This window comes from Pongo pygmaeus, chromosome 16, assembly GCF_028885625.2.
Source record: "Pongo pygmaeus isolate AG05252 chromosome 16, NHGRI_mPonPyg2-v2.0_pri, whole genome shotgun sequence".
Lineage (NCBI taxonomy): Eukaryota > Metazoa > Chordata > Mammalia > Primates > Hominidae > Pongo > Pongo pygmaeus.
The window spans coordinates 78,128,611-78,146,898 of NC_072389.2; the positions used below are offsets into that span (position 1 = coordinate 78,128,611).

The 18,288-nt window shown below is 37.3% G+C and overlaps 1 protein-coding gene across 2 annotated transcripts in view; it reads left to right on the forward strand.

Moving 5' to 3' along the window:
• The window catches only part of ARIH1 (ariadne RBR E3 ubiquitin protein ligase 1), a 111,960-nt gene that overhangs the window by 79,772 nt on the left and 13,900 nt on the right, over nucleotides 1-18,288 (forward strand). For both annotated transcript variants that reach the window (XM_054451543.2, XM_054451544.2), the window contains 8 exons: nucleotides 966-1,058; nucleotides 1,547-1,602; nucleotides 7,163-7,229; nucleotides 9,081-9,187; nucleotides 12,236-12,278; nucleotides 12,785-12,856; nucleotides 15,838-15,968; nucleotides 17,772-17,829. In XM_054451543.2, coding sequence (XP_054307518.1) covers nucleotides 966-1,058; nucleotides 1,547-1,602; nucleotides 7,163-7,229; nucleotides 9,081-9,187; nucleotides 12,236-12,278; nucleotides 12,785-12,856; nucleotides 15,838-15,968; nucleotides 17,772-17,829 — 627 coding nt within the window. The remainder of the gene's footprint in view (nucleotides 1-965; nucleotides 1,059-1,546; nucleotides 1,603-7,162; nucleotides 7,230-9,080; nucleotides 9,188-12,235; nucleotides 12,279-12,784; nucleotides 12,857-15,837; nucleotides 15,969-17,771; nucleotides 17,830-18,288) is intronic.

Here is an 18,288-nt window from a genome sequence, read left to right on the forward strand (position 1 = left end):
GTTGCTGTACCATTTTACATTTCCATCAACAGTGTACGAAGGCTCCAATTTTTCTACATCCTCACCAACACTTGTTATTAATATTGTCTTTTTTTTTTTTCCAAATAGAGTCTCACTTTGTTGCCCGGTGTGGAGTGCAGTGGCATGATGACAGCTCACTGTAGCCTTGACCTCTCAGGTTCAAGTGATCTTCCCACCTCAGCCCCCCTGAGTAGCTGGGATTACAGGCATGTGCTACCACACCTGGCTAATTTCTTAATTTTTTGTGGAGACAGAGTCTCACTATGTTGCCCAGGCTGGTCTTGAACTCCTTGCCTCAAGTAATCCTCCCCTCTCAGCCACCCAAAGTGCTGGGATTACAGATATGAGCCAGTGTGCCCTGCTTTATCTGTCTTTTTATTATAGCTGTTCTAGTGAGTGTGAAGTGGTGTCTTATTGTGGTGTTGCTTTGTTTTGTTTTGTTTGAGACAGGGTCTCACTCCTTTGCCCAGGCTGGAGTGCAGTGGTGTGATCTCAGCTCACTACAACCTCCGCCTCCCAGGCTCAGGCAGTCCTTCCACCTCAGCCTCCCAAGTAGCTGGGACTACAGGCGTGCGTCATCGTGGCGGACTCATTTTGTATTTTTTGTAGAGACAGGGTTTTGCCATGTTGCCCAGCCTTCATGGTGGTTTTGATTTGTATTTCCATGATGCTGAATGATACTGAGCATTCTTTCATATACTCACTTGTCTTTTTATATTTAATACAAACATTGTTGCCCGCCTTTCCTAAGATGTATGTGTGTTCAGTGTGTATGCATGTCTAGATTTCACCATGAAAAGTTCATTTTAGGAGCCCATCTATTGTCAAATCGGACATTTTAGCCACTGTAAGAAATGTGACCTTATCGAGCCCTGTTGAGTCACTGTTTATAGTGATTTTTCTGATAATGTCTTTGTTAAGTTCGTGTTTTATTTTTCTTACAGTATTTCACTGGCCTTGAATGTGGACATAAGTTTTGTATGCAATGCTGGAGTGAATATTTAACTACCAAAATAATGGAAGAAGGCATGGGTCAGGTAAAGATATCAAGTTGTTTTTCAGTTTTTGTTGAATTTCCTATAGTGTTAAGACCCTTGCACAAATTTGCACAAATAAAAACAGGTGAAGCTTTGTGTATCATGATTCTAGATTCAAACAACTAAAGATAATAGGCTTTTTCCTAAAGTAATGTGGCATTCCAGTTAAAGAGCCACTCCAGGTAACGTTTTCTCAGCCGGCGTCAATATTGGTATATGTTAACTTAAACTTGTTGCACGATTTTGTCAGATTATCTCGCTTTTGCCTTTAAAGTTGTGTGTTTAAAAACCAGTTAGTCAGGTTAGCAAGTCTAGTTACTTTATGGTGATAAACATAGTCTCATACACATTTCCTTTAAGGAGAAAGGGAAGGATTGAGATCCTGTAAACATTAAGGTATTCCCAGAACCTAGCAAAGTGCCTGGCGATGGTAAGCATTCATTAAATATTTGTTGAATGAAGACAGTTTAAATTTCAATCTTTTTCAGACTATTTCGTGTCCTGCTCATGGTTGTGATATCTTAGTGGATGACAACACAGTTATGTAAGTATTTTTGATAGATTCTGCATGTGAATATTGGTTAGTTGGTTAAACCAAATTAATTTTTACTTAGTACCTCAAAGGAAGTGAAACTTCTTAAAGTCTGAAGAATCTTTTTAATCTGCGTTCCTTAGTAGTAGTACAAAAGCCCATTTGTAACTTGGTTAAATGCCTGATCACTGTTCTTACAGACTTAGAAATGCATGGTAGCTAGATTTTGATAAACCTTGGGATTGGAGATTAGAATGTGTGTATGTGTTAGTTGAGGTGTTCCTGGAAGCAGATCCCAAGATAGAATAAAAGGTGAAACTGACTTATTGTGGAATAGCATCTGTGCAAGGTAAACAGCAGGAGCAGATAGACATTGATGTAGGCCTGACATCTGTTAAAAGACAAGAAAGAAGGAAGATTCAGTAGGAAGAGACTTCGTATGATACAGCTATGAGAGTCTTTGGCAGCCCTGATGGGGGAACTTCAGTGCATAGATTGCCCATAGAGGAATACCTCAATAAGTAGAAAGAGCTGGGCCCAGTTACACTTGATATGCTCAGTCATTGGCTGGGACTACCCAGGGAGTCATGGTCTTTGCTGAAACACTGCTGCTGATTTCAGATACACTACAGCTGGATGCTTTCAGCTAACAGCTCTTCTTGTGAAAGGTTCTTTCTTTTTTTTCTTTTAACTTTTAGGTTCGGGTATACATGTGCAGGTTTGTTACATGGGTAAATTCCTTGTCCGTGAGGTTTGGTGTACAAATGATACCATCACCCAGGTAGTGAGAACAATACCTGATAGTTTTTCAACTCTTGCCGTCCCACCCTACCCACTCTAATAGTCCCCAGTCTAAATAGTCTTTTACTCTCATCTTCATGTGTACTCACTGTTTAGCTCTCACTTATAAATGAGAACACGTGGTATTGAGTATTTCTGTGTTAATTCATTTAGGATGATGACCTCTAGGCTGCATTTGTATTGCTGCAAAGGACATGATTGTGCTCACTTTTTTTATGACTGCATAGTGTTTCATGGTGTCCATGTGCCACATTCAGTCCACTGTTGATGGGCATCTAGGTTGATTTCATGTGTTTGCTATTGTGAATAATGCCACAGGGAACATACTAGTGAATGTGTGTTTTTGGTAGAATGATTTATTTTCCCTGTGATCTCACCAACATCTGTTATTTTTTTACTTTTTAAAATTATTTTGTTTAATTTTTTTTACTTTTTAATAATATTCCTTATGACTGGTGTGAGATATGGTACATTATGGTTTTGATTTGCATTTCTCTAATGATTAGTGTTCTTGAGCATTTTTTTGTACCTGTTGGCTGTGTGTGTGTCGTCTTGAGAAGTGTCTTTTCATGTACTTTGCCCTTTTTTTTTCTTTTTTTAAGTGAAAGCAAGTTTATTAGAGAAGTAAAGAAACAAAAGAATGGCTACTTCATTGACAAAGCAGCCTGCTCATTTTTAAATGGAGTTATCTGTTTTTTGCTTGTTTGATTAAGTTCCTTATAGATTCTGGATATGAGGCTTTTGTTGGGTGTATAATTTGTAAATATTTTCTCCCATTCTGTAGGTTGTCTGTTTACTCTGTTAATAGTTTCTTTAGCTGTACAGAAGCGCATTAGTTTAATTAAGTCCCACTTGTCAATTTTTGCTTTTGTTGCAGTTGCTTTTGGGGACTTAGTCATAAATTCTTTGCCAAGGCTAATGTCTAGAATGGTATTTCCTGGATTTTCTTCTAAGATTTTTATAGATTGAGCTCTTACATTAAAGTATTTAATCCTTTAGTTAATTTTTGTATATGGTGAAAGATATAGGGGTCAAGTTTCATTCTTCTGCATGTGGCTAGCTAGTTATCCCAACAACCATTTATGTGTGTGTGGCTATTATCAATAGGATTGCATTATTAATTTGGCTCTCACCTTGAATGTTATTGGTATATATTAAATGCTACTGAATTTTGTACATTGATTTTGTATCCTGAAACTTTACTGACTTTGTCAGCTCTAGGAGCCTTTTGGCAGAGTCTTTAGGGTTATTTGTATAGAATCATCATCAGTGAAGACTGATAATTTGACTTCTTTTCTTATTTAGATACATTTTATTTCTTTCTCTTGCCTGATTGCTCTGGCTAGGACTTCCAGTACTATGTTGAATAGGAGTGGTGAGTGTGGGCATCCTTTTCCTAAGTGGAATGCTTCCAGCCTTTGCCTGTTCAGTATGAAGTTGGCTGTGGGTTTGTCATATCATAGATGGCTCTTATTATTTTGAGGTATGTTCCTTCAAAGCCTAGTTTGTTGATGGTTTTTATCATGAAGAGATGTTGGACTTTATTGAAAGCTTTTTCTGTGTCATTTGAGATGATCATATGGTTTTTAATTCTGTTTATGTGGTGAATTACATTTATTGGTTTGCCCAGGCTGGAGTACAGTGGCGCCATATCGGCTCACTGCAACCTCTGCCTCCCGGGTTCAAGCAATTCTCCTGCCTTAGCCTCCTGAGTAGCTGAGATTACAGGTGTATACCATCATGTCTGGATAAGTTTTGTATTTTTAGTAGAGACAGAGTTTCGTCATGTTGGCCACGCTGGTCTTGAACTCCTGACCTCAGGTGATCTGCCCGCCTTGGCCTTCCAAAGTGCTAGGATTACAGGCATGAGCCACCGTGCCTGGCCAATAACTATTTTCAATTTGTGATGGTAACAAATCTTTGTCAAGAGAATTGTCTTATTAATGACCAGAGTGACACTTGTTGCCACCTTCTTGAGAATGCCTATTCTTGAAGATGGGTGCTCACTTTCTTTTACTTCCTTATCAATATCAGATAAACTAAGGGTGGAACCTTGTCCTAATAACTTTTGGCTGATGTTTGCTCTCACCAGTCCTAGTGGTCCACGCCAGGTTTAGATAGCTTTTTAGTCTAAGGCCAGCTATCAGAAATCATTAGGATTTGTCATACCAGAAAAGCATTATGGGTAATACATGTGTAAATAAGATGTGTGTGTTTGGCAATCAAGGCATCTGACTTTTGGCCTGATACATTCCTTATTATTTATTGATATAAAATCTGTAATGTAAACTCATTTTAATTACAGTTATCCTTAGGATACTGGGGATTGGTTCTAGGACCCACATCCTCCACCCTGAATATACCAAAATCTGCGCATGCTCATGTCAGCCCAGCAGAACCCATGTATACAAAAATTCGACCGTCCATATATGCAGGTTTCACATCCCACAAATAACTATTTTTGATCCATATTTGGTTGAAAAATATTCATAAATAAGTGGACCCATGCAGTTCAAACCTGTGTTGTTTAAGAAGCAATGGGGTTTTTTTTGTTTTTTTGTTTTTTTGAGATGAATCTCTCTCTGTTGCCCAGACTGGAGCATGATCTCGGCTCACTGCAACCTCTACCTCCTAGGTTCAAGTGATTCTCCTGCCTCAGCCTCCTGAGTAGCTGGGATTACAGGTGCCCGCCACCATGCTCGGCTAATTTTTTTGTATTTTTAGTAGAGACGAGGTTTCACCATGTTGGCCAGGCTGGTTTTGAACTCCTGACCCCAAGTGATTGCCCACCTCTGCCTCCCAAAGTGCTAAGATTACAGGCGTGAGCAACCGCGCCTGGCCAGCAACTGTATTTTTAAGTATATTATCCAGTGGCTTTTAGTATATACATAATATTATTCTACAAACATCACCTAATTGCAGACTGTTTTAATCACCTTATATCCGTTAAGCAGTCATTCTCTATTCCTTTCTCCCCCTAGACCCTAGCAACCACTCATCTGCTTTCTGTCTTTGTAGATTAGCCTATTCTGGACATTTCATATAAAGGGAATCATATAATATGTTGCCTTTTGTGATTGGCTTCTTCAACGTTTTCAAGATTCATCCATGTTGTATCATGAATCATCACTTTACTCCTTTTCATTGCTGAATAATGGTTCCATTATATGGACATTTCCATTTTTTATGGAAATGTCTTACGTGAACATATGAACATTTGTGTACAAGTTGTTCATTGAACATCTGTTTTTAATTCTCTTAAGTATATATACCTCAAAGGAGAATTGCTGGGTCATGTGGTAATGCTATGTTTAACTTTTTGAGGAACCATCAAATACACAAATTATTTTTAGACCACAGGTTCCACTTCTGTGAAATATGGAGATTTACTCATTTAAAAAATATTAATTGAACACTTTGTACAGGCCAGGCACTGTACTGGACACCTGGGGATCCTTTCATGGGGTTGGGAGGAGAAAGACAGATATTAAACAAATGATTATACAGATAACTGTCTAATTAAAATTGTGATAATTTCTATAAAGGAGATGTTTAAGGTGCCATGAGAACTGAGAGGGTATCTATATCCAAACGAGTGTGGAAACTCAGGAAAGGCTTCCTTGAGTAATACTTTATTGTAACTGAGTGAAGTAATACAGTAATAGCGTCTAATATTTATTGAGTGCTTACTATCTGCCAGGCACTGTTCTAGTCTCACAACCATATTTCTGATATCTATTTTACAGATTAGTAACTGAGAAATGGAGAGTTCAAAGAATTTACCTTCAATTCATAGCTAGTGAGTTGTGAGGCCGGCGTTCAAACCTAGGTTGTCCCACCTTAGAGCTCCATTACAATATTCTTGTCTTTCCAAGGGAGGCAGCCTTATGCAAAGCCTCTGAGGAAGGGTGATACTTACTGTGTTGAAGAAATACAATACGAATGTGATAGGAGTGCACTGAAGTGGCACAGGACAGGGTGGGATCTTGTGGAAGGAGAGAGGCCTATGAAGCTCAAGAGTCAAATGAGGCCAGATTGTCTGGTTCATTTAAAAGATTTTAATGGGGTTGAACTACATGCATGTTCTTCCTGTCTTTCTCAGTGGGAATTCTTTTTCTTGTAATACACTTCAGAGGAATATTTACCATAGAACTAATGAAACTTCAGGGTTCCTCACTACGTGGGATCCTGTGAATTCTGGAAATTCTTGTGAATTATAGTGTTCAGAAGAGGCCAGGATGCAATCAGTGAGCATTTCTGGTTAATTTCCAAGAGCTCTCAGAAGAAGGAGGCTCTTAAAATTATATCACCTTTAGGTATCAGAAAACCTGGATCCATTTCTTAACATTTCTGTCAACAATATCTGTCTCATTTCACATACTGATTTGGGTGGGGTGTCTGAAGGAAGGTGGCTGAGAATTGCTGTCTTAAGCCATGATGTGATATCAGAGTCAAAAGACCCTGAAATGCACCTATACTTGGCACTAGTTGGTAAGATATTAGGCTGTAATAAAAACTGGGTAAAAGTAGACTATTTCTAAAATAAGAACCATGGGAAAAAAGTCGATGAAAATGAAACTATACAAACTTTGAAATTATTGTGCTGATCGGTACAGTTATATTTGTTGATAGCCTATGTGCATTTCAGTATTTACAGCTTAGGGCATAAACATGTAGCTGTAGCATAAACAGCTTTTGAAACTATGTTTTATAAATGTGGAAAATACTCTTGACTGGAAACTTTCTAATCTATTTTTATTCTTGGTTTCAGGCGCCTGATCACAGATTCAAAAGTTAAATTAAAGTATCAGCATTTAATAACAAATAGTTTTGTAGAGGTAAGTGATTTGTTTTCCTTCTTGTAAGAAGGAATTCTGTTTATTAATAGAAATACTATTTTAAAAATTATAATTTATTGACAGTAAAAAAACATCTTTACCATATTTATGAAGCATGCCAAAATACCTTTATTCTCAAAAGAGTATGAAAGGCCAGGTGTGGTGGCTCACGCCTGTAATCCCAGCACTAAGGGAGGCCGAGGCGGGTAGATCACCTGAGATCAGGAGTTCAAGACCAACATGGCGAAACCCTGTCTCTTCTAAATATACAAAAATTAGCTGGGCACAGTGGCACAAGCCTGTAATCCGAGCTACTCGGGAGGCTGAGGCGGGAGAATTGCTTGAACCCTGGAGGCAGAGGTTGCAGTGAGCCGAGATGGCGCCACTGCACTCCAGCCTGGGTGACAGAGTGAGACGCCCTCTTAATAAAAAATAAATAAAATAAAAGAGTATGAGAAACCAGTAAGTACACCTCTCCATAGATCTTGACCTTGGATAATAAAATTATTTTTACTGTATTCTTCCTTTATTTTTCTTTATCCCTAGCAGAGAATTGTAGTAGATTACTAATTGTGTCATGTTTAATCATGTTTGAGATTCTAACCCTGCTATTTCTCTGCTCGTTTTAGGTTTCATTACCAGTAAATCTTGTTAATAAAGAATGCTATACTTTATTGGACCATGCCTTTGCCCATTTATTCTATGACTCCTTTTGTGCTACGGTGGCAGAGTTGAGTAGTTGCTACAGAGACTGTTCTGGCCTGCAAAACCAAAATTCTTTACCCTCTTGGCTCTTTACAGAGGAGTTTGTCAGCCCCTGTATGACAACATCAGTGTAACTTGGTCTTTTAATTCTAGAAAGTAATTATTTCTGTTAGAGATTAAACCTGGAAACAGCCTATTTTAGAAATAGTGTATTATTTGAAATGGTCAATGGACTTCTGAATTCTGGTGCAGAGTGTTTTGTTTCATAATAAAAATACTATAAAAGTTATATTTCCTTTTGAGGAACTAAAATGCACTCTTTGCCTGTGGTTTAGGAACTGGGTTTTTTGTTTTGTTTTGTTTTTTTTTTTCCTTCTTACAAGAGCTTTTTATGGGAGAAGTTGTATGTATATCCTTTAGCCTATCTTGAACTATTCTGTAGCATCTAAACACCTTCCTTGATAAAGAGTATATCTGATTTTCTTGTGTCTTTTGAAAATTGTCCTGAAATAGAACTGTAAATAAATTAGTGCTTTTTAATCACATACATAATATTTAATTAAAGTTATTCAGTGGGATTTGGAAGATAGAACAAGAGGTAATTCATATATTTTATAAAACCAGGTCTTCAGGGATCAGTCATCTTTAAAACAAAAAACAAAAAAACAGTACATCTGAAAGTGTTGCTATAGAAGACCACAGCAAGTTTTCATAAGCTTGTGTCATTATCCCCCATTTGCCCCTTGTACCAGAGAAGCAATATAAATAGCTTGATGTACTAGGAAATCTTACATCATGACCTAATTTAATTTGCTGTCTTTTTTTGAGGCAGGGCCTCATTCTAACATGCAGGCTGGAGTGCAGCAGATGATCACAGCTCTCTGCAGCTTCTACTTCCTGGGCTCAAGTGATCCTCTTGCCTCAGCCTCCTGTGTAGTGGGACTACAGGCACATACCACCATGCCTGGCTAAATTCTTTTTTTTTTTTTAAGGTAGAGACAAGGTCTTGCTATGTTGCCCGGGCTGGTCTGGAGTGCTTGACCTCAAACAGTCCTTCCGCCTTGGCCTCCCTAAGTTCTGGGATTATAGGTGTGAGCCACTGTGCCCAGCCAGCTGTCATTTTTTATTTTCTAACTTGTATTTCAGTGCAATCGACTGTTAAAGTGGTGTCCTGCCCCAGATTGCCACCATGTTGTTAAAGTCCAATATCCTGATGCTAAACCTGTTCGCTGCAAATGTGGGCGCCAATTTTGGTAAGCAAGTGATTTCCTAAATTGAAATAATGCACAAAGCGTTTCTATTTCTCCTGTTTATTCTTGGTAGTAAAATAGCAGGAAGAAAAGTGTTTACCTTAGGCAGGGAGATGTTTGATACTGGTTTAAAATAGTATATATCTCTTTGAGAATTGAATGAAAAGGTCACATCTTAAATTTTTCCTCTTTCCTTGATGTTCTAACTTTTTTGAATTTTTTTTTATGGAGAAAATATACAACTCTAATCATATCTTCTTGTATGCTCCACTGTAACTTAATGGGAGCAAACTTGTAGATCTGGGACTATACGTTTTTCTTTACTCTGCCAAATTTTAACCTTACTTATGCAAAGGAAATGTGCAGGTAAATTTGACTGATGGTCTCCTTTTTAACTAAGAGTTTTCCTGTGGCTCCTCTCGCCCAGCTTTCTTGGTAACTTGGGCTTTTGGAGTTCTATAGTATACTCTTCAGCCTCTGAATTCTAGATTTAAACTGCCAGGAAGTTCCAGTGCCACATATTTGGGGATGTCTTAATCAGTTCAGGCTCCTTTATAGGTGTTCTCGTTTTTTCCAAAGTGGATAGGCTGAAAATTTTTCAAATTTTTGACTTCTTATTTCCTTTTGATGAACAGTTTATCTCTAGGTCATTCATCTCTTCTTGCATTTTCTGTAAACATTCAAGAGAAGCTAAGCTGCATCTTCAACACTTTGCTTAGTAATTTCCTCAACCAGATACTCAGTTTCATTTCTACCTTCCACAAAACAATTCAGCCAACTTCTTTGCCACTTTATAGCAAGGATGGCCTTTCCTCTAGTTTCTAACAGCATGTTCCTCATTTTCATCTGAGACCTCATCATAATGGCCTTTACTGTCCGTATTTCTAACAACATTTTGTTCATGGCCATTTATTTAGGTTTTCTCTATGATTGAGGCATTCCCCGCACTTCTGTCTTTCTGAATCCTCACGAGAATTACCCTTAACAATTCAGTTCATTCACAGTGATCTATGCTTTTTCTAGCTTGCACTTCCAAGCTCTTCCAGCCTCTACTTAATACCTAGTTTCAAATCGGCTTTCACATTTTTGGTTTTGTTAGAACGGCACCCTCACTTCTTGGTACCATTTTCTGTCTTAATGTTCAGGCTTTTATAACAAAAGACCATAAACTGGGTGGCTTCTAAACAACGTAAATTTATTTCTTACAGTTCTTAAGGGTGAGAAGTCCAAGATCAAGGTGCCAAAAGATTTGTTGTCTGGAGAGGGCCCGCTTTTCTGGTTCATAGATGGTGCCTACTTGCTGGGTCCTCATGGTGGAAAGGACAAGGCAGCTATCTGGGCCCTTTTTTTTTTTTTTAAAAAAGGATGCCAATTCCATTCACCTCCTAAAGCTCCACATCCTAATACTGTCACATTGGTTATTAAGTTTTAACATACACATTTTAGGGGGACACAAACATTTATATCCTGCTAGAAGTTAAGATGATTTTCTGTTCCTTTGAGGGTCTTGAGGAGTAAGAAGCCAATGAAGTCAAGGGGCTCTAGACCCAGCAAATAGATTTTTTGTTTTGTTTTGTTTTGAGAGAGGGTCTCACTCCATCATCCAGGCTGGAGTGCAGTGGCATGATCTCGCACTGTAACCTTTGCTTCCCAGGGTCAAGTGATTCTTGTGCCTCTCACGTAGCTGGGATTACAGGCGTGTGCCACCACGCCTGGCTAATTTTTATTTATTTATTTATTTGTTTATTTATTTATTTTTAACAGAGACAGCATTTCACCTTGTTGGCCAGGCTGGTCTTAAACTCCTGGCCTCAAGTAATCCACCTGCCTCGGCCCTCCCTAAGTGCTGGGATTACAGGTGAGAAGCACCATGGCCAGCCAGATATTTTTTTTGCTGGGGGGTGGTTTGGAGGGGGAAATATTTTATTGGTATTCCATAACTTTCTTTTTTTCCTCCAAACATCTATAGAATTACACTTAACACATCATTAATAATAAATATTTCCAAAAAGAGCAGGTAAGCTCACAGAGATTTAAATATGTGTAAAATACATACTGTTTTGATAAAGATTATGCATTGTTATTTTAGAGAAAAGGTGGATAATACCTACTTTCCAATGTATTTTTAGCGTGACACATTTCAAACAAAAGTATAGAGAATACAGCAGTGAATACCTTTATAGCTACAATCCAGCTAAATCAAAATTAGTATTTTGTTTTTCTTCATTAAGAGATAAAACATGACACATATATTTGAAGCTCTTTGGTTCCTTGCTCCTTCCCATTCCCCATCTTTCTTTTCAGAAATAACCATTTATCTTAACCTGATTTAAATCAATAGTAGTTTGTTTCTCTCTTTAGCAAAGGACTTTTTGCCATTCGTAAATTACTTACTTAGCTAATTAATCTGTCATTTTATTATTTTTTTCTTAAGCATTTGTGTTTGTTAATTATACTTCTTTTACAAATGTATATGTCATGAGCTTAGAAAACAAAAGTGAATTACCGATTAATACATGTTTAGTAAGTATTTAGTCTTTTTGTTTTATACCTTGCCCAGTACCATTTCCCTCTACAGGGCTGAGGTTCATTTGTTTAAATAATGCAAAGATGTGACCTATTTGCTTCCCATATATTGTTTACTGTGTATTAGTACTAAATTATATAAGTAACCTACAAAGTCAGCCTTTTATTCTTCATTTAGGGTGTTAAGTAAAAGATTAAAAATGCACTGATAAAGCATGGGTTGAAACTTCTCAATATAGTCTGAGGCACCTTAGCAACAATTATTATGAAATTGTCATCAAAGCGTGTCTTCATGCTTATAGTCATTCTTCATTTCACACATATTGAGTACCCACTATGTGCTAGTTCTACTACTAAATTCTAGGTAATTAACTGTAAAGCAGGCATGGGTTCTCTCCTTGTATTTGCCAGTCACTAGAAACTAGTGACAATACTGTGGAACTATAAGGCATGAAATGATTGGCTTATTTACTTACTTACAGTAGGTAGGCCTTAATTCTATTAACTATTTGTGTCACTTTACAGCTTTAACTGTGGAGAAAATTGGCATGATCCTGTTAAATGTAAGGTGAGTTTGTCTGACATTTCAATTTTTAAATAATGTAATGGCACACTTCTAAGACTTAGTGACTAAAAATCATAGCTGATGATTTTGTTATCTATCGGCAGATTTTTTTTTTTATCCTTTTAATTTCGGATGATCATTACATGTATTCAAAGGTAATTCCTTAGGATAAGTCAAGTCAGTTCCTGATTATTATTAGGATAACCAAGGCTAAGGCACCTCTTTGTCAGGCTTTGTAGTAATTAGGGGAATACACACCTTGTAGTTGGGCTTCTCTTCAAGCTCTAGGTTCCCCACTCAGCTTCTGCCAAGGAAAATCCTGCTTTGGTTGATTTTATATGTACTGGACATTGTAGCTATGGGATTTCTCTGGCTTAAGAGGATGGGAGCCTAGTGATAATCTTATTCATTGGCTTTTACATTTAAGCTTGACTATAGTTAAGTGCTAAAGTAATTTGCTATTTTTAAAAGTCTTTTGTTGTATCCTAACAGTTGTTATTTTCAAACAGTGGTTAAAGAAATGGATTAAAAAGTGTGATGATGACAGTGAAACCTCCAATTGGATTGCAGCCAACACAAAGGTTGGTGTTTTCCTTCAGTAACTCTTGGTAATAAAAATGATAAGGATTGGTGCTTTGGCATCAGCAAAAGCAATAAGGTGACCTTCTTACGGGCTTTGTTTCATCTTTTTCTCCATTGAGTGTTTTTTTTTTTTTCCAGAATGTTTGCCTGTTATTTCCTTTTTCTCTTTGAGTTGATTTTAGAGTATTGAGTACTGTACTACAGTATCCACAGTTTTCTGCCTTAGGTTTCTTCTACTGGAAAAAAAATTAGTGTTCTATAGAGGAAAAAGATGATAATTTTTCAAGTGTGGGATTTGTGCTTGGCTGCCATTTAGTATACAAATGTATTGGAGTTTACTCCGCCTAGCTTGGTTCTATTAGGCTAATTTACATTTTTGTTTCTAATTTTTTGTTTTGAAGTACGTTGCTCTTGATACTAGTTTCAAAATTCAGTTTCAAAATTCACTTTCTTAACCCCAGACAAATGTCTTACAAGTGTTTAAATCTTGAGTACCCTTCTCCTCGATCACTAATGAGCAAGCATTTGAATGTCAACTGTGTACCCAGCTAGTCTTTTAATACAAAGTCGTATTATCCATCCTTTTTGTAATTCAGTCCAATCCTATCCACATAGTGAGTGACTTGGGTAATGAATGGTAGGATGGTTCATGGGCTCTTCATTTTTAATATTATTTTGTACATGTAAAGATGATGCTTTAAAGAATGCTGAGTTGTTTGACCCATAGTATATAAAGCTATCTTTGAACTGTTCCCTCACTTATCACAGGACAATGAGAGTAAGAAGTGTGTAAACAATGAAGGCCGACACAGGTTGTCTGTGTGTGTTTAAGTATACATCTTACTTATATATAAAACGTGAATATACATTTCTGTCTCCCAGAAAGTAGTGAAACAGTGAGTCTTGCCACATAAAACAAATGCCCAAGTCTTTAAGGAATATATGGTAGAAATTAATATTTTTTGTTCCCTCCAAAACCATCACGATAAGCATAACTCATGTTAATCAAAGAAAACCTTACTATAAATATACTGTAATGTCAGAAAGTGGTTACTTGTTTTGTTACTAAAAAAAAATTCTTAGCCAAGCATTCTTTTTTTGAAAATTGAAGATTTTCCCACAAGAAATGTTCCTTACGTCCCGGAATTCTTTAATGTGCTCTGAAAAACTAATATTTAGAATAAGGCAATTATATTTTCACTAAATTGTTTAATTAAATGGTAGCCTTTTTTCTACATCTAGAGACATTCCTACTTGTAAGCCCCAAAGATGTTTAAAGTAGGGAGTACAGGCTTGAATATGTTTGGCTTAGTTTAGATTGTAGATTACCAAGGAAGAATGGCAATTTGTAAAGCAAATTTAGCTACTCAGTATTTTTGAGAGAAAACTGAAGAGTTTTTCTCTTGAGGTTTTAGAAGCTTTTAAGATTATTAGCTCCCTAAACAGATATGCATATTGTCAGTGATATCCTAACATTTTGGAGGTTTAATACTATTAGGTTAATTATAACCAAGAAATGTAGAATGTAGAATGAAGCATATTTTATGCCTGAAATTTGCTTGTTTGGAAAAATGTAAAATTTCTTATGTGGGTGATTTCAAAAATTTGATTTGAAATATATAATTAAAAAATTGCTATATTGGCCTATTTTAAATTGCTATCATTGATGAGCAGCATAGTCAATTTCACAAGGCCAAATTGTGCAAATACTAATATAGTGGGTGATCCCTCCTTGGGGGAGTTACAAACCTCAATCACAAATGCAAAAACAAAAAATCCGTAGGCCTACAGAGCAGTAATTTTGGCTTACTAGCAACCAAGAATATGATATGAGGCCAGGTGCAGTGGCTCACACCTGTAATCCTGACACTTTGGGAGGCCAAGGTAGGCAGATTGCTTGAGCTTGAGAGATTGAGACCAACCTCGGCAACATGGTGAAACCGCACCTCAACAAAAAATTCAAAAATTAGCCGAGCATTGTGGCATGCACCTGTAGTCCCACTACTTGGGAGACCGAGGCGGGAGGATGACCTGAGCCCTTGAGGTCAAAGCTGCAGTGAGCCATGATTGCACTGCTGCACTCCAATCTGGGCGACAGTGAGACCCTGTCTCAAAAAGAAAAAGAAAATGATTTGGACTTGGAAAAAACAGTCTAACATGATCTCTGTAGCATACTTGTTAAGGAGTACAATGAAAAGAATTTAAAACATGGGTATTTGGTAGGAGAAAGTTGGAAAATCCAGTAGCCACAAAATGAATTTACCAGTCAAGATCTGATTTCCTAGTTACCTGACATTGAAGTCAGATTGCTTGGATTTGGATCCTGACTTGACTTATGTGACCTTGGACTAGCTTCTTTATAATTTTTGTCTCCCTTAGTTTATTCATCTGACAAATGGAAATAGGAATAGGACCACTATAAGAATTATGAGTTGATGCATATAAAACACTGAGAACAGTACATGGGATGTGGGAAGTACTCAATTATTTCTAGATGACACTAGAGTATAGCATATTTATATGAATAGAATGCTTTTATCTCCTATAGTACTATTATTACTATATATATGACTAAAAGTACTTAAAATGATTTGTCTCTCAACCCTACTTAAAAAGAAATCCTTGGAAGGCTGAAGTGGGAAAATCACTTGACTCCAGAAGTTTAAGGCTTTAGTGACCTATGATTGGGCCTCTGAATAGCCACTGCACTACAGCCTGGGCAACGTAGTAAGACTCTGTTTCTAAGTTTAAAAAAACAAGTCCTTAAATTGTTGTATGTCTTAAAAGCCAGTGGTAATAATAGTAACAGCTCATTTTAAATAGTGCTTAAGTGTTCAACACTGTTTTAAGTGCTTTATATGTATTAACCACAATAAATAAAATGTTTAAAAACAAACCAAATCTAGAACTGGCTTTTCCTTAATGTTAGTAATGCAACCTAGTGTAGCATTGACACCAACTTTATAGTTTCTCTTCATAGGAATGTCCCAAATGCCATGTCACAATTGAGAAGGATGGTGGTTGTAATCACATGGTCTGTCGTAACCAGAATTGTAAAGCAGAGTTTTGCTGGGTGTGTCTTGGCCCATGGGAACCACATGGATCTGCCTGGTAGGTTGGGGAAATTAAGGGAAGAATGTGTTTACATAAGTATGTGCCATGTATTATGAATAACATTTCTACCTCATAGATATCACCATCTAACTTGCAAGCTAAATAAATACATAGTGTGTGATTAATGTTATAAGTATATGCAAGACATAGAGGGATTAGATATATTTCATAAAGGAGGTAACAATTGAGATGAACTTTAAGGGGACCAAGAGTTCGTTAGTTATAAAAGTAGTAGGAAAAACATTTAGGGCAAAAGTTGCAACATGAGCAAAGGTAGAATGTTGTGAAAATACATGACTTTTTCAGAGAATAACTGTATTATCAAATATGCCTCTCTAGGCCAAAATTGAAAACTCAGATGCTGTTGGCAAAACCCAACCTTGCAGGGATTTTACCCTGCATATCATTAGACATTATGGAATGCTTTAAAGCCTTGCTAAAAGGCTTTGTTATATTTTTTCTTTAAATAAGCGCATATATATATATATATATATATTGCTTTCCTTGTTTTATTGATGACTTACTTGAACTAATACAAGAATCTTGGGCCAGGCACGGTGGCTCACACCTGTAATCCCGGCACTTTGGGAGGCCGAGGTGGGTGGATCACCTGAGGTCGGGAGTTCGAGACCAGCCTGACCAACATGGAGAAACCCCGTCTCTACTAAAAATAGAAAATTAGCCAGGTGTGGTGGCACAAGCATGTAATCCCAGCTACTCGGGAGGCTGAGGCAGGAGAATCGCTTGAACTCGGGAGGTGGAGATTGCAGTGAACCAAGATCGCCCCATTGCACTCCAGCCGGGGCAACAAGAGCGAAACTCTGTCTCCAAAAAAAAAAAAAAAGAGAATCTTACACAGCATATGAAGCAGTTTTCTCACTGGTTAAGGGCATAAGCCTCAATTGGGTGACAAGCAAAAGTTTAAGCTCTGAAACTCTGTAGTTATGTGACCTTAAATATGTTTCCCATCCTCTCTAAATTTTATTCTTCATCTTCTCAATGAAGAAAATAATGCATATTTCATAAAATGTTTAAGGGATTAAATGTGTTAGTACATTTAAAGTCCTTAGCCAAGTGCATGGTATATAGTAAGCACTCAAGAAATAGCTGCTCCCATAATGTAGGCTCCCATAACTGAGGTATAGTAACCACTCCAGGGGAAGTGCAAGTCTTACTCATCTGTGCTGTGAGCTGACCTCTTTGGGTATGTTTTCCCCTTCCCACCATTCTGTATATCATGCAGTTTTAAATGACTCTGAAAAACCATAATAGCAAAGCACATAGCACAGCATCTGTTATGGTAGGTTGTCAACTGTTGATTCTCTGTGGTTTATAAAAGAGCAGATAAGGTGAATAATCCTGGAATATTAGAAATACTTGGCTTAAGTAACAGATGGCCTAAGAGATAAGATTATCTCTTTTTCAAAAAGTTGAGTTAGGAATTCAGACAACAGTCAATAAATGTTCTAGAAGGACAGTGTTTTCTAATAATGATAGGTGAGCTGATTTGAAATGGACTGCCTCAGGAGGTGGGGAATTTCCTATCACTGGATAGAGAACTAATTTATTATAGAGAGGATTCAAACACTAGATAGGGTTAGAAAAGTTCCTTTCAGCCTGCTAATTCTGTCATTATAGCTGTAGAACCCTGGGTGTTTTAACATCTCGATTTCTCTGTTATAAAAGATAACGTTGGTGTTAGATAATCTGTAAATCCAGGTTAAAATTCTGTGATTTTTTTTTTTTTCCTTTTCATTGATTTTTTTTTTTCTTTGTGGAATCCTCTTTATTTACTTGAAGGTACAACTGTAACCGCTATAATGAGGATGATGCAAAGGCAGCAAGAGATGCACAGGAGGTAAGTATATGTATAACAGGACAATAGTTGACTAAGAATGCACATTGTATATTCATATTCATTAGAGAATAATTTTTTTTTTTTTTTTTTTGAGACAGTGTCTCGCTTTGTCGCCCAGGCTGGAGTATAGTGGCATGATCTCAGCTCACTGCAACCTCCACCTCCTGGGTTCAAGTGATTCTCCTGCCTCAGCCTCCTGAGTAGCTGGGATTACAGGTGCGCGCCACCACACCCTGCTAATTTTTGTATTTTTAGTAGTCAGTCTAATCTCGAACTCCTGACCTCGTGATCCGCTGGCCTCGGCCCCCCAAAGTGCTGGGATTACAGGCGTGAGCCACCACGCCCAGCCCAGGGAATAATTGAGTAGAACTTTTCAATTCTGAAGGATTTGTGAAAGACATTCCAGTAAATATTGGATATCTATTTACATTTAGAAAGGGAATCTTATCCAAAATATTT